The sequence below is a fragment of the Schistocerca piceifrons genome, chromosome 4 (genome assembly GCF_021461385.2).
Source record: "Schistocerca piceifrons isolate TAMUIC-IGC-003096 chromosome 4, iqSchPice1.1, whole genome shotgun sequence".
Taxonomy (NCBI): domain Eukaryota; kingdom Metazoa; phylum Arthropoda; class Insecta; order Orthoptera; family Acrididae; genus Schistocerca; species Schistocerca piceifrons.
The window spans coordinates 564,520,044-564,545,054 of record NC_060141.1 but is presented as its reverse complement, the minus strand read 5'-3'; the positions used below and the strand labels follow the sequence as shown (position 1 = coordinate 564,545,054).

At 38.6% G+C, this 25,011-nt stretch overlaps 1 protein-coding gene across 2 annotated transcripts; it reads left to right on the top strand.

The window, feature by feature from the left end:
- Positions 1-219: 219 nt before the first annotated feature.
- On the top strand, positions 220-25,011 carry LOC124795311. 2 transcript variants are annotated; one of them, XM_047259281.1, is made up of 6 exons: positions 220-358; positions 508-650; positions 22,554-22,738; positions 22,951-23,099; positions 23,192-24,307; positions 24,667-25,011. In XM_047259281.1, coding segments are annotated over exons 1-6 (1,656 nt in total). In that variant the 5' UTR covers positions 220-356; the 3' UTR covers positions 24,728-25,011. The 2 variants fall into 2 exon arrangements, with proteins under 2 accessions (XP_047115237.1, XP_047115236.1); XM_047259280.1 differs by having other exon boundaries at positions 24,662-25,011.

The following is a 25,011-nucleotide window of genomic DNA, read 5'->3' as shown; positions in this document are numbered from 1 at the left end:
ATCTATAATACCGAAACAGTAGAAATATTCTACTATGTGAATCTGTTTTGCGCCGAGTTATTGGTGCCTATTGCCATTGGAAAGAATTATAAGTGAACTTGCTCGCTCTTCGAAGTGCGACTGTTCAGTAAGATCACGACAATATGATTTTACTTGTCGCATTAGCTGTGGCAGTAGTATGTGGAGTCGACTGTTAGCAGTGGGTCTTTGGCGTGTGGGTGAAGATGTAGGTTGTAAACAAATCGATATTCAAATACGACGTAAAGCAGTGTAGTGTTATTAAAATGGAGTTTATTTAAGTTTGAGAGTGCTTTACCTGCCCACGAGAAGAGTATCAGTTCTGGTAATATAAGTAAATGTACGTAAATGTATATATTGTTCTGGAAAAGTATTTGTCGGCGTTTGTTAGCGTCACCTGTGTAGAGTGGGAGGCTCAATTCATGTTTTTGAAAATAGTACCATTTATTAACCATATATGTTCAATAAAAGTTGTTTCAACTCTTGCAGGAGTATCAAAATGCCCACGTACAGAGTTCAGAACCTTTATAACATATGTCTGAATAGCATTGTGTGTAATGTCAACTTTTGGTTGAAACTGAAGAAGGACCATGACAAAAATGGGAAGAAATACAGCCCATTTAGCGTCTTGCGTAAGTACTGAAAAATTGTCCCTTAAGACTCGTTATACGTTGTAGCGTAAAGATGCGACAAAATTGTTTATTAATACTCGTTGTACGTTGTAGCGGAAATATGCACGGTGAGCACATAGTGTCCGCTGTAAATGGTTTAAACTCCTGGTAACAATAGAAATGTTTCACACTTCAGCGATTCTACTTGTAGTAAACTAAATGACAGAAATTTATATCTTGAGTTAAATATGGTGCCGAGTGAGTAGGTAGACACAATGTAAAACTTGCCAATTCTATAATTTACTCATGCAATTTGTTAAACAATGAAGTTTTTCTCAGAGGCTGTGTTCTTCTATTCAGGAAAAGTAGCTGACCTATTTTATAGAATATGTCATGAAAAAGACGCCATGTAATGACATTTTAATTAATGTGGGATGATTAAAAGCAGGAAATTTATTTTATTCTGAACTATTGTTCAAATTTTATAAATCCACACATGTAGAACTACTTTAATCCAGCAGTATGCATGTTAAGAGTTTTTATTGGCTCTAACGAATTTTTAAATCAGTATGTTGTCTTTGAAAGAGTAGCCTTGATTAGGATGAATGCAGTATGGGGAGCTCTGTGTACAATAAAGGGAAAAAGAAACAAATTATTATTATTATTATTATTATGCAGACTTTGTGTAATTTGATGAGGTTATCCTTCTGTTATTTTGTATATTTTGCAATAAACTCCATAATAAGAGTATCGCTCAAGAAATTGTTCTTATATCAGAATTTAAAGCTAAAGTCACGTACTGGAGCTCACACCCCTGAAATCCTGGTTGTGGCGACAGACTGATCTGTAGTGCGGCTCAAAGTTTAATTAGGTTGGAATGTCACAGTTAGGTATGTAGTTGGCCAAGCCAGCAAATGTGAAAGCAGAAGATCGGACTGTGGTAAAAAATTGAGTAGTAGTTAAGCCTAAAGTTTATGTGTGCCAGAGTGCAACAAGTTGTTGTGGACAACTGCATTACTGCCCTAACAAGTGATACAATATTGTCTTTATATTGGACACAAAAATCTGAAGCAAAAGCAATGTCTAAATCTCTCAAAACACTCGGTACTCTGTTATCAGACAAGCGTTACATTCCATCATGATAAGATACAACCACGTACGGAGTATTACATGGTTTCAATTTTGATTTTATTTAAGTTTCGGTTTCGGGAGGCGAAAACTACCTCCTCCCTCTCTCCCTGACATTCCCCTCCATCCCAAAATGTCATTGGCAGTACTGAAATTTTGTCTCATGCAGGTAAGTATTAACAAGTAAAATGAATGTTAATAATACCCCTGTTAGTTACAGAGAGTGTAGGCTGGTAAGACATAAATCTGTGGAGTTTGAGGACCTCATTATTGATGTTTTCTTTAAATGGTTTATATAGTCCAAATATTGCTAACTGCCCAACTAAGCACGTGCCAATAAACAATTGTCTTTATGCTAGGATTGCAGAAGCTTCAGATTCCGCCTGCCTTTGACCCATAGCATCATCAGTACGGCAGAAATGGCTACTTCAACATGCACCAAATGACGACAATTATAGTACACACACACACGTCAACAAACATGGACAAAAATAAAACTGTCACAATAACATCTACACCAAAAAAAAAAAAAGATGAAACTAAACAGGATATCCATGGAAAATTGGGCGGGAACAAGCTAAACATACAAGAAGAAAAAAAACAAATAACATACAAAAATTTAAATTACAACATTCCACTACACTAATTGAACCACAGGAACCAGACATTTCCCCTGAGCTATATGGCTCAACCATAGCTATCGACACCAAAAAATCAGCATCTACATCTCAGAAAAGTGGAACCAACATCTCAAAAACCGGAATATACCATAATCATTACATCTGTTAAAACACTACCAACCTAACATAAATAAAAAACACCCAAAACATCACAATTGGTAGAAAATAAATTTAAAACAAAAATTACTTACCAACAAAAGCATCCGGCAAGGCAATACAACCTAGGTTACACACACACACACACACACACACACACACACACACACACACACTGACAACGCCACATATTCATGTCCTTGGTCCGGGTCATTGGAACTCTCGTCAACTGCATGTTGTTGCCACAAATGTGACAACATATTCAGCAATAAGACTGTGTCAGACATCATATCGTCACCCATCTCAGATTGTAATGATACACTTGGGAACTTCACTGTTCTAACCATACCTAACAAAAAATCAGTAAAAGTAGCCTAATTAGACTTCTTTCCGCACAACAAACACCAAACTAATCAAACCTAACAAAAACACTTAACACATAAACAAAAAACCTTAGTAACTCACTGAAAACACTTCCACAACCCAAGCTAGTGCTACAAGTATCTAAACTCAAAACAAAGTTAGCGCCAAAACTCAAATAAACCCAATACCACATGTTAAACTCAGTATGTCCACATCCACTGCCACAAGGCAGATACAACAATATAACATCTACAAACGCAACCAACTCATAAACTCCGGGCCTTAGTTATGTCGCACACCACACCATTATTACGTCACGGGTTAAAGCAGACTGGTGGAATTGCATGCTTCCGTTGACTGATCTGATTTTATTATTAAATCTAAACCAAATGTATTGTAGCACCAGTATATGTAGTTCATTGATTTCAGATTCCCCTGTGCAGTTGTTCATTAATGAAAATTATCCATCTGCCAGATCTTGCAGTATATTGATCTTTAAAAAGGGTACTAGACATCATTCAGAGGCAATAAGAAGCTTGAAGGTCTGAAAAAGTTATTTTAGCTGTATCAAAACAAAATTTCACATGAGAAAGCTATAGACCTACAAAGAGATGGGATGGATACCGAGTCCATACGTTCACGAGGCGAAAACATCTCCCTCCATCCACACGACAGTCTCAATCCCCCCCTCCAAAATGTCATTGGCAGTGCTGAAATTTGCCTCTTGCAAGTAAGCATTAGCAGGAAATTTGGTTTTTTGTAGTTTTATGAGAAAGTAATATGGCAGTCTAATTACCAGTTACATAAACAAGGTCCAATCTTACTTCAACAGTTGACATATTGACTGCTAAAAACTAGTAATGGTAGAAATTGAAACATTATTGTAAGTAAATGAATTAGCTAACACAGTATCACAGTGAATCACATAAAATATAAGAATCTCCACAAAAATAGTTGAATATGAATATTTCTTTAAAATGCATTATTTTAAACTTGGTGACTAGAAATTCAAACTGATAAGCTGTCAAAGCTGCATTAACCTGCTCTGGGTGCTGTACAGATATGTTAGGAAATTGGAACAGTGTTCATGAATCAGCATATCATATTAAAAATACAGTCAATTGGAATGTTGAAGAGTCCATCCCACATTCTCCAGCGCAACTGGTGACACCTTTTGTTCCCTGTTACTGATGAGTGTTCTAAAGACAAATGAAGGTAGTGGACAGCATAGCAAGGAGACAAAGAACCACACAAGTGACACCAATCTCACCTGAGGTATTACACAACTTCTTGATGAACTGCACGGGTCATGGAAAACCTGCTACACTGGAAATAGATAAAAATAACTTGTAAGTTATTTCAAGTGGACTGTTGTTAGTTGCTACATTGTATACTGAATTTTATGCAAACTTGATAACTGACATAGTGAGGATATCTTTTAGGTTTGTCAGACTTATTCAAAAACATAATGATATTAACTTATGGTGGCTCCTGACGTAACTTACAAACTGCATGTTTGAAGTTAGAAAAGTCCCTGATGACATGAAATTCCCAGTTTTTGTCCCAGTTTATTATTCTCATAATATGTATAGTCACAGAACACTGTGTGAAAGAGCAACCAAGTAACTACTTTGAGAATAATAATCTTCTTTTTTTTTTTTTTTTTTTTTTTTTTTTTTTTTTTTTTTTTTTTTTTTTTTTTTTAATTGTTCCGTGGGACCACATTTAGGAGAAGTCTTCATGGTCATGGAACGAGTCAATACATGAAATTATAACACGATTGTAGAAACAGATAAAATGAAATATAAGAAACATATTCAGGCGACAAGTCGTTAGTTTAAATAAAGAAAATCAAGAATGTAACAATGGAATTTGCTTAATTTTTTAGCTCTTCCAGGAGCTCCTCGACAGAATAGAAGGAGTGAGCCATGAGGAAACTCTTCAGTTTAGACTTAAAAGTGTTTGGGCTACTGCTAAGATTTTTGAGTTCTTGTGGTAGCTTATTGAAAATGGATGCAGCAGAATACTGCACTCCTTTCTGCACAAGAGTCAAGGAAGTGCATTCCACATGCAGATTTGATTTCTGCCTAGTATTAACTGAGTGAAAGCTGCTAACTCTTGGGAATAAGCTAATATTGCTAACAACAAACGACATTAAAGAAAATACATACTGTGAGGGCAATGTCAAAATTCCCAGACTATTGAATAGGGGTCGACAAGAGGTTTTCGAACTTACACCATACATAGCTCGAACAGCCTGTTTTTTAGCCAAAAATACCCTTTTTGAATCAGAAGAATTACCCCAAAAAATAATACCATATGACATAAGCATATGAAAATATGCGAAGTATACTACTTTTCGTGTTGAAATGTCACTTATTTCAGATACTGTTCTAATGGTAAATAAAGCGGCATTTAGTTTCTGAACAAGATCCTGAACATGGGCTTTCCACAACAGCTTACTATCTATCCGTACGCCTAGGAACTTGAACTGTTCCGTCTCGCTTATAACATGCCCATTCTGTCTGATTAAAATGTCAGTTCTTGTTGAATTGTGGGTTAGAAACTGTAAAAACTGAGTCTTACTGTGATTTAGCATCAAATTATTTTCCACAAGCCACGAACTTATATCATGAACTACATTATTTGATAATGTTTCAATATTACACACAAGATCCTTCACTACCAAGGTGGTGTCATCAGCAAACAGAAATATTTTTGAATCACCTGTAATACTAGAAGGCATATCATTTACATAAATAAGAAACAGCAGTGGCCCCAGCACCGACCCTTGGGGAACGCCCCATTTAACAGTGCCCCATTGGGACTGAACATCATTACCACTCTCAATATTGCGGAGGATTACCTTCTGCTTTCTGTTCTTAAAGTAGGAGGCGAACCAATTGTAAGCTACTCCCCTTACTCCATAATGTTCCAACTTCTGCAGTAATATTTTGTGGTCAACACAGTCAAAAGCCTTTTATTTAATCCGTCCAAAACCTCACAGAGAAAAGAGACTATAGCATTTTCAGTTGTTAAGCCATTTCTAAAACCAAACTGTACATTTGACAGCAAATTATGTGAATTTAAATGCTGCAGTAACCTTGTATATACAACCCTCTCGATAACTTTAGCAAACACCGATGGCATAGAAATAGGTCTATAATTGTCAACATTATCCCTGTCTCCCTTTTTATAAAGTGGCTTCACTACCGAGTACTTTAATCGGTCAGGAAACCGACCACTCCTAAAGGAAAATTTACAGATATGGCTAAGTACTGAGCTAACATACGTGGAACAATACTTCAGTATTCTGCTAGATACCCCGTCATATCCATGAGAGTTCTTGGTCTTTAGTGATTTAATTATTAACTCAATCTCCCTCTTGTCAGTATCATGGAGGAGCATTTCAGGTAACAGTCTCGGAACACTTTTTTCTAAGAGCGCTATATGATTCCCTGTTGGGACTAGGTTTCTATTTAGTTCACCTGCTATATTCAGAAAGGGATTATTAAGTACTGTACATATTTGTGACTTATCAGTAACACGGACATCCCCACTACGCACTGATTCTATATTCTCGACCTGTCTCTGCAGACCAGCCACTTCCTTTACGAGTGACCATATGGTTTTAATTTTATCCTGAGACTTAGCTATTCTATCTGCATACCACATACTTTTTTGCCTTCCTAATAACTTTTTTAAGCACCTTACAATACTGTTTGTAATGGGCTGCTGCATTTAGATTTTGACTGTTTCTGACGTTTTGATATAATTGCCACTTTGTTCTACAAGATATTCTTATCCCTTTAGTCAGCCACCCAGGCTGCCTGTTTGTGCTAGTACCCTGTTTTGAACGTTCTAACGGAAAGCAACTTTCAAAGAGCACGAGAAAAGTCTTGAGGAAAGCGTTATATTTATCGTCTACTGTATCAGCACTATAAACATCTTGCCACTCTTGTTCCTTGATAAGGTTTACAAAAGTCTGTACAGCAACTGGATCAGCTTTCCTAAAAAGTTGGTAACTATATTTAACATGTGTTGCAGCACAAAAATCTTTTAGACTTAAAATCTGTGCATCATGATCTGAAAGGCCATTCACCTTTTTCCTAACAGAATGCCCTTCTAATAATGATGAATGAACAAAAATATTGTCTATGGTTGTTCTACTGTTCCCTTGCACTCTCGTTGGAAAGAATACGGTTTGCATAAGATTATATGAATTAAGGAGGTCTACCAGCATCCTTTTCCTTGCACAATCACTTATACAATTAATATTGAAGTCACCACATATCACTAACTTTTTGTATTTCCTATAAAGTGAACCAAGAACCTCCTCTAGCTTTAGCAAAAATGTTGTGAAATCGGAGTCTGGGGATCTATAAATAACAACAGTAAGAAGTTTAGCTCCACTGAATTTAACCACACCTGCACAACATTCAGACACCTTTTCAGTGCAGTACTTTGAAACATCAATTGACTCAAATGGGATACCGTTTTTCACATACATGGCTACTCCCCCACACCGCAAAGAGCTCCTAGAAAAGCTGCCAGCCAACCTGTATCCTGGTAAAGGAAGCCTCTGAATTATCTCCTTATTTAAGAAGTGTTCAGATATACCAATAATTTCAGAGTCAACATCTATAAGCAGTTCACTAACTTTATCTCTAATACCTTGTATATTTTGATGAAATATACTAATTCCCTCATTAATCAGATACCCAAAATTCCCTCATTAATCGGATACCCAATCTAATCTCTTTGTTCAATGGCTGAAAGACTATCTGTTATTGAAGCTGTGAAGTCTGTAGTTACGGATTTTCTCAGATGTTTCAAAATCTGTTCATTTGCCCATGTTGTGCTCCTTGATCTGAGTAAAGAATTTGACACACTATCACATGGTAGCCTAATACCTAAATTTGAAAAACATGACGTCAAGGAGGACAAACTGTCATTAATCAAATGGTATTTTAGACAGGAAATGAGTTGTCACAGTAAATAATTGTAGATCGAATTCTGTACCAGTTACTATGGTGGTAATGTATACTGATGGTACAACCCTAGTAATAAATAAACCCAATATATGAAAAGTGAAAAGGGAAACAGTGACAAGTCTGCACTATGGTGACATAAAAATAAAAGCAAAACTGAATCTAAATACTTTTTTCACCTAAACTGTCTCTATAAATACTAATTTTTTGTATAAACTGACTGAAAAAGTAAATGGGTGTGAATCTCTCAGACTAGTAGGAATCAATTTGGACCTATATTTGAAATGCAGTGCACACCCAGAGCAATTATGCATAAACAATCACAAATGATTTTCTTATTGTGCAAATTAAAAGCCTGTGTTAGTGAAGAACAGCTTCTGTCTGAATATTGTGCTTTCTTACAATCACACTTGACAAACATAAATATCATATGGGACAACTATTATGGTGGGAAAACGTTTATGTCGCAAAAGCAAAAGAGCAGTGATAAAAATAACAAGCATTACAGACTGAAATTCATTCCAACCAGAACTAAAAATACTAACTGCACCTTCCCTATGTATTAAAGCTTGCCATGCCTCAGTGAAAAGCAGCCAGGCACTTTTAACAGACAGAAGTGCCACCCACTTTTGTGGAACAAGAAACAGGAGTAATATAGATTTAGAATAAACTAGATTATGTAAGTACCAATATAGTAGAGATCGCCAACATAGTTACTTTGAGAGTTGTCTACTGAACCTATTAACAGTTATGTTTATGAGGTAGAAGGAAACTATACTGGTATTCAAAATATAAATCATTATTTTTAATGTAAAATCTAAATGTAATGTGTAATTTTTAATGCAAAATCTTATTATTGTAAGATTATCAGAAGCTGTATCATGCACATGATGAATAAATATGAAATACAGCTTGTGATGCAATACTTGGATGTGGTAATAATCTTAAACCATTTTTTGATGCCTCTCTCTACCATTGGTAATAAACACCCTTCTGGAGATGCTATAGCTTTCTGCACTGGCAGTGGCTTTTACCATGTGAAGGCTTATTATTCTACTTTGCGGAATAATGCTCTTGGATAGCTATGTGGTCCAGAAATGCTTGCGTATTTTTCTAATTTATTTCACATATTACTGTTAGTGAAGTTCCTCCTTGGCTACAAAACTCAGAGTACAGTTCGCCACAGCTCTGCAGCATTTGAAGAGCAAGACATAGGGATTTGACAGTCTGCTTTAGTTTTATGTAGCCTGTGTATGACCCAAACAAAATATGTACACTTGTCGGTGTGTATTGTAATCAATTTAGGCCTATGTCAAAATATTTCTTTACTGTCATATGATTAGGCCACAAACAACTTGATTCACAATCACTGTGTGTAAAACCATGTGAACTATTGTTTTCCATCAAAACCCAACTCCTGAAGCATACAAAGTGTACTTCATCCTGCATTGTTTTGCAGAATACATCACTCACTGTCTCACTTTGATTGAAGTTTTATAAATCTTCACGAAACAATGTCACTTGATATCAATATGAGGGATTGCTACTCGGAAGTGGTTTTTTTAATGTTGGTATTGTCTGCCAAACAAAGCTTTAAAACTTGTCTTGGCTTTGACCAAAATTCATATTTGATTTAGATTTGCAAGATTTGAGACAGAATGCATTCTTTAAGTAGGTTTCAATTCATTGTCATTCATAACATTTTACATAAAATGCATTTATTTCCCAAACTGTACAACATAGTCTTCTCCATGTAGAGCCTCTTCACCATTTATGCATTGCTTCAAATTCTGGTGAGAACCACTGCTGCTTCACTCTAATGTTCCGCGACTTAAAGTGTAGGTGTGGGTTATACTGATTTATTTCCTCAAATCACCTTCCACTTCTTTATGAGGTGACTTACTTGGAATTTTGCAGCCCCTCTTCTTTACAGGATAGTCGACTGCTGGAAAATCTCTTGTCTTCTTCTCCGTTGAATAGCGCTAGGCGCAGCAACTTTTAAGCCTCTTTCTACGTATAAAATGAGTAGACATACAAGCTTTCCTTCTCGTCAGTTATTTTGGCTTTCATGCGGAACATAATTCACACTTTCTACATACATATGCAACTTTGTATAAGTATCTCATACCGTTGAACATTAGAAACAAAATGAGTTACAGTTAAAGGAAAGTTGGCTTGACTGCCATGACTTTCTTTAAATGAATCAGAAAATACGTCTTGGCTCTACCAAGGCTGAGTCAAGATTCTACAAGAGCACTTTTCAACTGTTTTTGTTTTGAATAACAGTAGTCAATGACACAATAAGCACAAAGCGGCATAAAAACTCCATGGTTCTTTGTTACATACACATTAAAACCTCTGTGGATTGCCTGACAGGTACTTGTTGATGCCATACAACCGCCGCGTCTACTTCCTTCCTGTGGGTGATTTTAAAGCTGCACACACAAGCATGTAACATGTAGTAGGTAGAATTTTCCCATCCCACACTCGTATCTAGAATATTGTGTGTTCGAGATGGTAGAAAGCTGAGTGGTTCTAGAATTTGCACAGAAATTCTCGAATCACTACACCACTTGTAATCTCCATCCTGCCCCCTCCCCCCCTCCTTTTAAGTATACACAACATTGAACAGAATTCATTATATAGTTTGATAAGAGATAAAATATAGCTTTAAACGAGGACTTTCCTCTTATTTTGCTTAAGAGATGAACATGGCCAGTTTTAGGATAAAATTTGAGTTTTGTTGTGTAGTGTCCAGCTCAGCCAGCCTTTGCTGCAGTGACTTATCAATTGCCACTGGACTTAACTTCATCACTTATAGTATGTTTCAGAAATCACCAAATGTTAATGGAATCTGTGGGGAGAGGAAGAGGACATTTAAAATATTGTAATGATTTTAAGCACACATGGGTCAAAAGATTTTAATAAGGGTACTACAGACTGTAGTATATGTGAGGCCTCCCGAAAAAACACTTCTCTCAGCAACAAAAAATCTCTAGTCGTAATATTGTCTGATGAGTTATGGCTTCTCTTTGGTTTAACACCATGAGCTACTTTTTGGCAAAGCGGAACCCCTACGACTACATACAGTTTAGATAAATGGCAGGCAATATATCGTCTTTAAATTTTGGCCTTTTATCGTCTTGTCTCCTGTTACAAAAGGTACGCAATGTCAGTTACTGTGATGACTGCAACTGTTAACTAGAATGAAACAAATATATAATTGTGTGGTAATTTTTTTCCATGTATTCACTTGTTATAATGCTTAAAACATAAGCACTGTATTAAAAAAAAATGTGAACTGTGAAGTGTGAGAAGTAATTAGAGTTATTTCAGTGCAAAACCTTTCAGCAGCAGATGTTTCCTGTTAATTGGGTACTGTATATAGCCCAAACGTTATTGAGTGAAGGTGTTGTGCGGCAGAGAGTCCTTCTTCTCTCTCTTTTTTTTTTACCAGCTCTGAACATTCTGAAAAATTAGGCAACAATTGACTGGAAAAGGGTATAAAACACAGTAGTAGACAAATGGAGAGCCTTGCAAGGTATTACGTAGAAAGACAAACTCCCAGTTAAAATCATTGGATAACACAGGAGACGCTTGATCTAATTTTCGAAAGAAGAAACAAAAAATGCAGCAAATGAAGCAAGCAAAAAGGAATACCGATGTTTAAATGTGAGATTGACAGAACATGCAAACTGTCAGAACAGCAATGGTTAGATAAGAAATGCAGGGATGCAGAAGCATGCTTACCTGGGGGAATCATAGGTGGCACATACAGGAAGATTAAAAGAGACCTTTGGAGGACAGAGCTGCGGTATGAATACCAAGAGCTCAGATGGAAAAAACAGTACTAAGCAAAGAAGGGAGAACTGAAAGGTGTAAGGAATATATGGCGGGGCTCTACAAGGGAAATTTATTTTGTAGGCAGTATTATAGAAAGAGAAGAGGACATAGATGATGAGTTTGGAGATAGGATACTGCGAGAAGAATTTGACTGAACATTCAAAACAACAATGCCCTTAGTGTAAATGACAATCCATTAGAATTATTGAGATATTTGGGAGAGCCAGCCGTGACAAAACTATTCTATCTGTTGTGCAGTATGTATGGGACAGGGCAAAATACCCTCACAATTGAAGAAGAATGTAATAATTCCAATTCCAAAGAAGGTATGTGCTGACAGTTGTGACTGCCACAGAACTATTTTAATAAATTATGTTCTCCAGCACTGATGTGTGAGTTATTCAACACACTTCCAGAGCACTGTATTGACAATGAATAATTCACCACCAGAAGTCATCCATTTTGTTTACCATGCTTCCAGAAGAGACATGACCTGTAACTTTCTGTGATGTAGTCATAAATAATTTGTGCTCAACAAAAATGTGTGTTGTTGAAAAAGAAAACAGAAACCAACCCTAGGAGAAATTTTGAGAGGTAATCAAAAGTTCAGTAAGAAGTAGTAAAAATTTTGAGGTTTGCTGGTATCATAAGTTTTTTAGAGACAGTAAAGGACCCGGAAAATCAGTTGCATGAAAAGGATAGTGCCTAGAAAAGAGGTTATAAGATGAGCAACAACAAATGTAAAACAAGGGCATTTAATGTAGTCTAATTGAATCAGGTAATGCTGAAGGTAGTAGACTAGGAAGTAGTAGGTGGGTTGTGCTATTTGGTCAACAAAATAACTGATGATGGCCAAGGCCTTTCTAAAAATAAAAGAAGAAGAAGAAAGTGTTGACATAAATTTAAGGTTTTGGAAGTCTCTTCTGAAGATACTTGTCTTGAGTGTAGCCTTGTGCAGAACTGAAACATGGCTTGAAATATGGTGCTACAGGAGAATGCTTAAGGTTATATGGGTAAGTGGTGTAACTAATGAGCACACGCTGCATCATATTTGGGGAAGAAAGAAATTTATGGCACAACTTGACTAAAAGACGGAACTGGTTGACAGGAGTGCCTGTAGACCAGTCTTCAGACTAAAGATCACAACAACATAAAGGCATTGCCTGTTAATTTGAATTTGATTTACAGATGTCAGAAAACCGTACAAGAGTGAAAATACACATCACAAGTTAAAATAGCATCAAATATTTTTAGAACAAGTCTTGCTTTCAGTGTGTGTGTGTGTGTGTGTGTGTGTGTGTGTGTGTGCAGTGTTGCAGAACTGTGATTCTGTTCATCTGCTGTTCCTCACTGTGTAACATATTGCTTAGTGCATAGTCTTGTCTAGTCATTTGCCAATTGTCCATCCCCAATTTCAGCTGTGGACTATTTTCTTTAGGTGATAATGAATTCACAAGGTATTTCAAAATATTTCTCAATGAATACTTCCAAGACATCTCTAAGTGATTGGCTCAGTGATCTTTTCTTGTGCAACCAACTGGTTGTAAAGAGCAACCAGCCTCTCTTTTGACTGCATAGTTTTCAGTGTATGTTTAGATTTTAGACACATGTATGGTTGAACAAGTCCGGGGTCAGAGAGAGATGTAGATACAAAAGAATGCCTTACCAGGGTGATTTTTTGCTCATTTTAAGATTTCCTATATCCATGTTTTATAACGCAGTCATCATCACATTGCATAACAGAACTAGAAACACACAGAAACAAACACATACCTCACATGGCTAATTTGATAAAACAAATTAAATAATTGCCAACAAACTGAACTGAGATTAAAAATTGTGATACATCAAAATATGATTTGAACCATGGAACTGCATTAAATAAGGGCAGTGTACCACACACATTGTGTCCTGGAAAATCATAAGAGATAAACCATAAATGAAAAAGCTTCCATACACATCTGAAGGTTGACAGCTTGTTAGTGCAACCATTCTCTTCTACAGTTGGCTGTTCATTTCAGTTCCGTTGAATTATCACAACCTGTCATCTTATTCATGAATTCCAAACAATTCGTCCTAGGCCATGGATGGACAACCAGTGGCCTGTGGGCCAGATCTGGCCCACGATTGACTTCAGTCTTGCCCACAGAAGGAATTTGTGGGAGAGAGAGTGAGGTATTTCAGAATTTTGCAACAGAAATTTTTGAGAAGGCTATTGTAAAAATGTCGTAAGTAAAGAAAGTTGGGGTGAACAAAAGTGAATGTACTGTCAAAAATACAGGTTTTGAGGCATAATTTGTTAGCATGCCATGTTGAGAAATGGGTAGTGCTATTCATATCAGTCGATTACCCCATAAAAATTTTTACGGACGTTATGTTTTGATTTCATGTGCAAAGAGCATTGTTATTGTGTTGTGACGAGACAGCCCTCAAGCTCGAGTAAGTTTGTGAATCAGGCCCATGGGTCACCAGAGGTTGTCCATGCCCTTGCCCATCTTCTTCCTTTCTTTCCCAGAACTTTCCCTTCAAGAATATTAATGATGAAAGTGTTGTGTGATGATATTTCCAGTACATTTCATTTGTCTCTCTTCATTTCCTTTAATAATCTGCTCTCTTCATTTACTTCCCTTAAGATGGGTTTGGTTTTCCTTCATGTACCATTTGTTCTTATCATTGTCCACCTTATCCACAAGTCAGAAGCAGAAGATTCAAGTTGATTCCTTTCCAATTTACCGAGCCCAGTTGTCACTTCTGTATAGCAGTGTGCTCCACAAAAATCATTTTGCAATGGATTTTCTATCTGTGTTCATATATTTTCTAGTTCATATGTTTTTCTTAGACATAAATGCCTGTTTTACCAATCCAATACTACTTTTTACTCGCATTAAGCATACTTTGTCCTCTGGACTATAGTGCAAAGACAACAAAATTGTTTCACCTGATTATTTCTGAATCACTTCTGGTGCAATCATTTTTTATGTTAGCTTTAACTTCTCCCAAATTTTTCTTTGCCCCACCATTACTTTTGCTTACCATTTGCTCACTTCTAATTCCCATATTTTAAGGGTATCTGATAGCACATGTGGCATTCTACTCATTTTGTTGTCAGAGTTGCAGCTATCCCAGTGTGATCAGCAAACCAAACACAGTGCTTTCTTACACAATTGGCTTGTATTCCCTTTGTTTTCTCCTTCATGATCTGAATAGCTTCCTGAGTGGACACATGAAGGTAGATGTCCTTAGTGAAGAAATTACATGTGAGTAACATACATGAATGGGTGTTTATGTTAACAGAGATGCACGCATGTAGCTGCCAGAAATGATATGAAAGTAAATTGTACATAGTCTTAAGCTGCTTTCAGTTTGCGTATTCTCCCCAGCATGCAGTACTCCACTGTGGTTTTTTTTTTTTTTTTTTTTTAGATGAACGTGCTAAGTGTTGATATGGCTACCCATATCATTCCTTTTAGAATAATTTTATTAGTTTGATTTTCATAGATTAGAGGGACCAGTGGTCCAGCAGTTTGATCCCTTAAAGCCATCAGTCAAATCTGTATTCTACACTTTGTAAAGAAGAGCAAAGACTAGCTGAGCAATGTTATCGGTTGAGACATATATGATGTGCACTTCTAAATAGATTTTTGAATCTTTTTACCTCAGTCAGTAAAAATGGAACCCTTATAGGATCACTTTGTTGTCCATCTGTTCTGTTCAGACATCTTTTATGCATTAATGTGAAATCTATGTCAAATATGAAGGTCTATAGTGCCTTGACAGAGTAAAAAATTTAAGCTTCTGAGTCCATGCAATCAAAAGATACAGCCATTTACATCACATATTTAGATAATCTCAAACTCACTAATCAAAATCTATCACTGCCCGCCACGATGCTTGATGCAGCCTAGTGGTGTTGCGGGCATGTGACACAGTAACAAAAGTATGTAAATGGAGGAGACAATGACATAGCGAAGATATGGGCTGCAAATGGGGAAATCCATTTTGATAAGTGACTTTGACAAAGGTCAAATTATTATTATGCAGAGCCTATGAATATATCTCAAAAACAGTAAAGCTGGCCGAAATGTTCACATACTACTGTCGTGAGCATGTACAGGAAGCGTTAGCACATTGGAACTACCAGTAGGTGCTAAATGTTTGGATATCCCCGACTCTTCACGAACATGGGGTTTGGAGGCTTGTCTGCTGTACAAAGTAGGATAGATGGTGATCTGTGGTATCTCTGCCAAAAGAGTACATTGCTAGTACGTACCGTTCGTCATACGAGGGGGGGGGGGGGAGACCGAAAAGTAATGGGAATTGTGCTGCGGTGGGGGGGGGGGGGGGGAGGGGAGTGGCAGAACCCATTGTTAGACCAGGTGTCTTTTACGGTCACACGACCTAAGACAATGTGCAAAGTTGTGTTGCTTGGAGTGCATTGGTTCGACTGTGAGAGTTTTTTTAGTAAAATAACTTTTTCCATTTCAGCAAAAACGTGATTTCAGATTGTCGAGAGCAGTGCACGGCTGTGAAATTTTGTTTCCTGTTGTAGAAATTGGCTGTGGAAACTATTGTAATGCTTAAGATTGCTTATGGGGATGCTGTCCTAAGCAAAACCAGACATTATGAGTGGTTTTCATGTTTTAGAATGGAGAAATGTCAGTTGAAGACCAACCCCGTTCAGGGCGCCGCTGAACATCAAGAAGTGATGAAAATGTCGATAAAATCAATGCCCTCGTTCATAAAGACCGTTGCTGAACCATTAATCAGCTCTGTGAGATGTCTGGAATATCGTGCAGTTCAATTCAGAGGATTTTATCTGAAGATTTGCACATGAGAAGGGGTGCAGTCAAATTTGTCCCTCACCTCCTCACAGAGGAGCAAAGGGAGTATAGACTTCAGTCATGCTTTGAGCTTCAAAATCAGCTCAAAGAAGACCCTGAATTATTTCCAAGGTGATTAGTGGTGATGGATTGTGGTGCTGCAGATACAACCCCGAAACAAAGCAGTGGAAGACAAACGGCTTCCCAAAAAACCTCACCAAGTGAAGTCAAACTTCAAGACAATGCTCATTTGTTTCTTGATTGCAGAGGTGTTGCGCACGCAGAGTTTGTTCCCCTGGGTCAGACTGTCAACCAGGTATTCTACTTGGAGGTTTTGAAAAGTGTGAGGGAGAGTATCCAGAAGAAAAGGCCAGATCTTTGGCACACAGGCAAATGGTTCTCACCATGTGCTGACCCACATCACCTCTCCATAAAGCAGTTTTTGACCAAAAACTACATGGCACCCATTGTCCATCTCCCCCCCCCCCCCTCCCCCCCCCTCCCCTCCTCACCGGATCTAGTCCACCGTGATTTCTTTTTGTTCCCCAGACTCAAAAGGGACTTGAAAGGAAAACATTTTGCCACTGTGTATGAGATAAAACAGAAATTGCTGGAAGGCATAAAGAACATCCTGATAAGTGAATTTAAAAACTGTTTTGGCCAATGGAAAGATCATTTGAAGAAGCGTGTTGTGGTCAATGAAGAATAATTCAAAGGTGATCAAAATTTGATGTAAAAATATTAAGAAATTACCCCCCCCCCCCCCCCCCTCACACGTTCTTGAAAATTGAGCTCTGCAGCAGACCACCCCTATGTGTTCATATGTTGACCCAACGACGTCAACAATTTCGATTGCAGTGGCGACGGGACCCATCGGGATTCGACCATTGATCAATCAAAACATGTTGGGTGTTCTGGTAAATCACATTTTTGCTACACTATGTAGTTGTCCCTACAAATGCTGTCATTGAGGTGAACAGTGGTTCAGAATGTGCCGTGTGCCACAAATGCATGCTCGTAGGACCAGTATTATGCTATGGGAGACATTCTCATGTGCTTGCATAGGTACTGTGGTAGTAATTCAAGACACGCTGACAGCTGCAAACCACCTGCATCGCTTCATGCGGGATTTCTCCCCCAACGGGGATGTCATCTTTCACCAGTACAGTTGTGCGTGCCCCAGAGCCAGAACCATGCTACAGTGGTTTGAGGAGCATTATAGTGAACTCACGATGTTGATGTCTTGATGACAAAGTTCACCTGATGTAAATCCTGCAGAACACATCTGGGTTGCTGTAAAATGCCATTACCACATACACAAATCAGCAGCCCATTATTTACACGAATTACATAACCTGTGTGTAGACACCTAATGCAACATACCTACACTGACCTACCAACAAACTGTCAGATCCCTGATATGCAGAATCAGTGATGTATGTCACTCCAAAGACAGACAAACAAGCTATTAAGCAGGTGGTCACAATGTTTTGGCTCATCTGTGTATATGCATGTCAGCCCTGGTTGTCTACCAGTAAAGCGTGTATCTGGAAACCGAGAGGATGAGGAATTGAATTTTTGGTCATGCCTTAGATTTTCAGTCTTCATTTTAAATTAGCTGTCACCTTTAAACAATGTGAGGAGTAATCAGAAACTACACCTGGTTTGGAGTCCACATTAAACTGTAGGTAAGTTAGGGACATACAAGTCGCCAAAATAGTGTCTAATTGAAAGACTTGTACCATGCCACTGAGCCACACAAAATAATTGTTATCGTTGGTATTATCATCATCTTCCTCCTTAATAAACATAATTAAGTTCCCGCCCCCCCTCCTCCCCCCCCTCCTCCCCCCCCTCCTCCCTCTCCCTCCTCCCTCTCCCTCCTCCCTCCTCCCTCTCCCTCCTCCCTCCTCCCTCCTCCCTCCTCCCTCCTCCCTCCTCCCTCTCCCTCCTCCCTCTCCCTCCTCCCTCTCCCTCCTCCCTCTCCCTCCTCCCTCTCCCTCCTCCCTCTCCCTCCTCCCTCTCCCTCCTCCCTCTCCCTCCTCCCTCTCCCTCCTCCCTCTCCCTCCTCCCTCTCCCTCCTCCCTCTCCCTCCTCCCTCTCCCTCCTCCCTCTCCCTCCTCCCTCTCCCCTCCCTCCTCCCTCTCCCTCCTCCCTCTCCCTCCTCCCTCTCCCTCCTCCCTCTCCCTCCTCCCTCTCCCTCCTCCCTCTCCCTCCTCCCTCTCCCTCCTCCCTCTCCCTCCTCCCTCTCCCTCCTCCTCTCCCTCCTCCCTCTCCCTCCTCCCTCTCCCTCCTCCCTCTCCCTCCTCCCTCTCCCTCCTCCCTCTCCCTCCTCCCTCTCCCTCCTCCCTCTCCCTCCTCCCTCTCCCTCCTCCCTCTCCCTCCTCCCTCCTCCCTCCTCCCTCTCCATCCTCCCTCCTCCCTCCTCCATCCTCCCTCCTCCCTCCTCCCTCCTCCCTCCTCCCTCCTCCCTCCTCCCTCCTCCCTCCTCCCCTCCTCCCTCCTCCCTCATCCCTCATCCCTCATCCCTCCTCCCTCATCCCTCCTCCCTCATCCCTCCTCCCTCATCCCTCATCCCTCCTCCCTCATCCCTCCTCCCTCATCCCTCCTCCCTCATCCCTCCTCCCTCATCCCTCCTCCCTCATCCCTCCTCCCTCATCCCTCCTCCCTCATCCCTCCTCCCTCTCCCTCCTCCCCTCTCCCTCCTCCCTCTCCTCCTCCCTCTCCCTCCTCCCTCTCCCTCCTCCCTCTCCCTCCTCCCTCTCCCTCCTCCCTCTCCCTCCTCCCTCTCCCTCCTCCCTCTCCCTCTCCCTCTCCCTCTCCCTCTCCCTCTCCCCCCCTCCCTCTCCCCCTCCCTCTCTCTCTCCCTCTCTCTCTCTCTCTCTCTCTCTCTCCCCCCCCCCCTCCCTCTCCCCCTCCCCCTCCCCCTCCCTCTCCCTCTCCCTCTCTCTAGCACAAAGCTGCAAGAGCTGCACTACATCTTAACTGACAGATGTTTCCATTTGCTAATAGTCCACTCCAGTTTCAGCTGGCACCGAATTCCTTGCCATGTATCTTCAAGTGATTAGCTCCTTGTTTCTTACCTGCTTTGAACTACTTAGTGTAAAGAGCAATCAACCTGTCTGTTGATTCTGTCTTGGAGGATGGGGATGACACCATCCACATCAAACTAATTATAACAATAACAAAACTTTCATTCTGTTCAGAGAGCATCAGAACTGCTGAAACACACACAAATTTTAAGTTCTCTGTTCTAATAGTCTTTGCAGAAATGAAGCACAATAAACTTCTAAGTTGTATCAATATAAAATCCATCTTCATTGTGATTTAATTCAATAATGAAGTAACAGTGCAATTTGAACTGAAGGAATTCTTCCCTATGTAAATGACTGATATTAATGATTTCTAAAAAACTGCTACGTACGTATTAGATGTATACGTCTGAGACACACAGAGAAATCAGTGGTAGCAGAGCACAGCCTAAATGAAACATTTGTTTGATTTTGAGAAATCTATGTTGTTGTGCCAAGCCATTGGTTATTAGGACAGAATAATAAAGGAATCAATTGAAGTAATCTTGTTAATGAGGTTGAGGGCTATCAACCTGCAAGTTGTGTGCAACTCTATGGCACTCACACCCAAGAGGAGGGGTGCCTCTCGTTTATAAATATGGCGACATCTGCAGTATGTTGACACTTCAGCAGAAGATGATGAATATGACTCTCATTGAGACACAATAGTATTTAACTTCACCACCCAGCTAGGAACCAGAGAACTTTTCAACAAATCTAAGATGGTTACACTAAAGTGTTACCCAGACAGGAATGTTGTTGCCATTGTCTTGGCTTTGATCTTGCGGAGTCTATCAGTATTTGTCAAGTGGCATATCTCATTGCTAATTGAAGCCTGAACTATATTTCATTTCAGAACAGAATTGTCTATCTTAAGAAAAATCAATCTGCTTTGCAAATTGCTTTACATCTTTATCTTTTCCTCATTGATTCCTGTTTTTCCTCTATTATCATTATGAAATTTAGCAGGAATTCAGTTGCATGTTTCATCACTGCAACACATTGGGCCTGTTCACATAGCTGAAGGCTCCGATACTCATTTGTGTAGTGGAGCTCAACTCAGAAGTTACTGGTTTGAGTACTGGCAGCAAATAATTTTCATCCCTATTATTGGCGAGGGGAGGGGAGGGAAGGGGAGGGTCATGGTGTACAGTTAGGGATTACCATACTCAGTTCCAATGTCTTGGTTTATATTCTCAACATCTCCAAAGTCTCTCACAGAAGGAAGGCATGTGAAACTGTTGATGGTGATCTGTCCATTGTAAGGAGATGCTAAGCTTGACATTGCTCTTGGTACTATTGAAGAGTTTTCTATGTACTAGTATTTGATGTCATCCTCTTCCTTCTTTCAACATGATACAGTGCCAACATGACTCTACAATCTGTACACACCCATTACAGTTGACTGCGCTTTACAGATATACTTATACATAACTCTCTCAATTTGCAAAATGAAGATGCCATTGACCACTGTGGAAGAAAAACGTTTCCAGTTAGGGTGCTGAACTTAACCCTCGGTCTCCCATCCAACCATTCCATATAAAATAATTAACCAAGAAAGCCAACAGTGTGCAAGGAGAACATTCACTAGCAATCTCTACGACTAAACTGTCTAGCATATTTCATAGTGGAATGATGAAAATACATAATATAATGTAATTAAGTGTCTGACTATAGATTATTGAAGGGTTGCTAAACTTTTGGCCACAGTCCTGCTTCAGATATAACATGCGCAGATATGAAAAGCACTTTCTTGGTTATGACTTCTATTACTGGAGGCAAGTAATAATTGAACTAACAGTGAGAAAGTTGACAAATATGGAGGAAAGGAGATATTAGGATTGGGAAACTGAAACTATTTAGATGGGAAGGAGGATGATATGGTGCTGTTTAGAAGTGGAGACAAATCAGAGGATGGCTAGTAGATGTTAAATTGAAATAAATTTCAGATAAAATGATTAACCAAAATTAAGGGAGGTTGCAGCAGCATGAAGATGACCACAATCAACTGTCAAATGTACGCATTGCACAAATACTGTAATTTCTGCTATTCTAAAAGATCTTTTAAAATTGTGATGTTTATCAGCTGGTTTCTGCACTGAGATTGTAAGATGAGATTAAACTTTCCTCTCAAAGCATAGATGAATTGACAAGACACAAGTAGTAATAATAGTAATGAGTGACTCTGTTTTGCATATGCATGTTTAATAGCTTTTATTCATTGTTTTTGTAAATTTTTACTTGTTATAAAATGAATTCCGTGCAATGATGTATACACAGCATGACAGGAGGTGGTCATTGGTCATTTATTACAATTTAACACAAACATTTTTGACATTAAATTGATTCTGTATTGGTGTGACTATTGTTCGTGAAATGTAGAAATCCCACTGATGTCAGCTTCTGCCGTATTTAAGCTGGTGGTTGGGTTCCCCCAGTCAGTGAGCTTGGCAAGTAAAATTAAGCCCTGAATATGGATTCCAAAAGTAAAAACAAAAGGAGTCAAATTTTGTAAGATTAGAGTGAGAAGGTCATACAGTTTACCTACCAGTACTAAACTGACTTCTAGTGAGATGTCTGGCATTTCACATATGATGTACAATTTAGTCCAGAAAGATTTTTTTGTTGTTATGATTCCAAGAGTTCTTATTGACAAATGCAACAGTTTTGTTAGAATGTGCTATATTGTCAGATGTTCATAGAGGCATGTAATTAATATGAATAAAAGTGGCCCCCTTCTAGCTTTTTTTTAAAAAAAAAAGAAAATGAAAGCCTATATTTCACTAGAAAGTGCATCCTCTTAATCATAATTTATGGAAGCAGAGGCACTGACCTTAAAAAAATTCCAGATGAATATAATTAATGATTTGTGGTATTACATTTGTGCTGCAGTATTACATTTGGTAGATTATTTTCCTCCTTTGTCTTGTAGCTGCATCATTGGAGCAAGAACTGCTGGACACTTATGTGCGCATTCATAGTCTACCTGACAGGTATAACTTCTGGCTGGAGCATCAGGAAAAGTGGAGACTGTTTATAACTGAACACATCAGTAGACTTGCAATAACAGATTACACAGAGAAGGCAAGCCTCCTCCACATTGCTGCAACATGTAGGGTGAGTAAACTGTAATAATGTGTGTATATTTTGGATTGTAATATTTCTGGAAGTGATTGATATCTGCTTATATTTTAGTGTAGTCAAATGTAACGTATCAATGTATATTAAATGCTATATTTAATATTTCAGGCTTGTTATTCTCACACGTCACTATTTACTGAGTTCTGTCTAATTTCAATAAATCATAACCATTTTAAATTTTGTTGCAGAACCTGAAGTACCTTGACATCAAGAATGTATATGAAGCTCTCCCATGTCTCAAAACAATAGCACCTTGTTTGAAACTTAACTTTGTGACAATGGCACATATTAACAGCACCACACTGAAGTATATCCGGAATCATTGCCCAAATCTCAGGTATAGCTCCTTCTCATGTTTATTGTGTTGTAGTGCGATATCAGTAATAAAATAATACATATTAACAGTAACACATTTTCCCTGAATTTCAGGTTTCTTGGATTACGATCATGTGTTCTCAATGACAAAGCACTGGGGCATTTGAAGCATATAAATACTCTCACAGAGCTCGACATAAGGGACACAGAGGTTACAGCATCAGGCATATGTCTTGTTTTAAAACACAACCCTCAGCTGCGTAGCTTACATCATCCAGAGGTAGTGCGTGGGCTCTATAAAATGCATTCCTCTCGAACTTGGTTGGTACGTGTAGAGTCGAGTCTCTTGTCTTCTACTATGATGTCATATCAGTTGAGAGACATTGAGTTTGAGATATCAAAGAAGGATAATCCTGGAATGTTAGCTGTAGTTGTTTCATCATGTCCAGCTATTGAACGAGTCCGTGTTGAAGTTGATGCCAGTGCTCCAGCTGACTCACTCGCACCTTTAGCGAAACTTCAATATTTGACAGAGCTAGATGTCCAGTGCTGTGGTGACAGTACACACAAAGGGTGGGATGACCCTGCTTCAGCTGCTATAAATCTGTTTGCTTGTAGTATTGTGCCAATTTTAGAAGCTCGTGGCAGAAATCTGTATGCTTTCACACTGGAGGGAATTGTTTCTGTTGATATGCAGCTGATTGAACACCTCTGCCCTAATTTAGTAAGCTTAGGTTTATACTACAACTCTTATTTGGAAGAATCATTTATTATCCCTGAAGATTTGACTCTTTCAAAGCCATTTCCTGGGCTTCGCAGACTTCTATTTGGCTCTAATTCTGGAGACAGTGATTTTCCATCAGAATATTTGGAATGGCTGCTGTCTAATCAAGATTTGGAAGAACTTTCTCTCTCTGGCTCACCTCTTTTTAATATTGAGTTATTCAATAACGCATTTGCAAATTCTTCTGCGTATCCAAACTTACGTCGTCTTGAATTAGATTACTGCAATGTGACCGCTGATGTTATAATAGAGTTTTTATATCATTGTGGTCGTAAATCATTACGAGAGCTCAGTATTTGTGGCCCATTTGTAAGAGAACAAGCAGCACCATCTCTTTGTTATATACTCTGTGAAAAATTGGATGTTCAACTTGAGGCATACTTTTATTCATTTGTGAAATTGAAAAAGAGACTAGTTCGATACAAGCAGGATCTCACTTGCATCAGGTAATGTATACTATCAATCTGTTTTCATCTGTGCTAGTTTATGAATGTAATGTAGTTAACTAGAAAAGCAAGTGTTTCATATTAAATTTTAATAACTATGTAATTTATATAATTGCTGTAGAAATATTCTGTAAACTTCTTCCTATTTTTCTAAGTAACTTTTTTAAATACGAGTAGAGTGGAGAATTTACAATAAGCAACATACTGTTACAGTTATTTTATTGGTGTCACTCTCTTTCAGTATGATCTTCAGGAAATAGCATTAGACTTTGTATATTTATTTATTTTGACTTAATGAGTGTAAAGGTAAAATAAACATATAACATACGCCAATTTAATCTTGCATTGTTTCAGTTCAGAATTGGACATGATATCACTTCACAACAATTTCGACCATTGCCGTCTGATAGAGTTTATTGATCCTAACTGATGCAGTGGTGAGTCTTGCAATTATTAATTTGTTGTTTGTACTAGTCGTTACCAAAAGAGTGACTGTGAGATAAATGTTAAAGATTTGTCAAGGAAGTTACATACCCTTCTCTGTGATTATGGAATGTGAACATATCATTCTTTTCCTAAGCCAAAGAAATATCATTTTCAGTTAGATCATAAATTACATATTAGTATGAATTATCCAGAAATCATACATCCATTGAAATATTTGAAATCATTTTTTAGTTTTGCCAAAGATGTTACTAGTCTCT

Coding starts and splice junctions, on each gene's coding strand:
- LOC124795311 (XM_047259280.1), top strand. Junction 651..22,553: donor CAGCCCATTTAGCGTCTTGC/GTAAGTACTGAA, acceptor TTTGTCTTGTAG/CTGCATCATTGGAGCAAGAA. Junction 22,739..22,950: donor ACATTGCTGCAACATGTAGG/GTGAGTAAACTG, acceptor ATTTTGTTGCAG/AACCTGAAGTACCTTGACAT.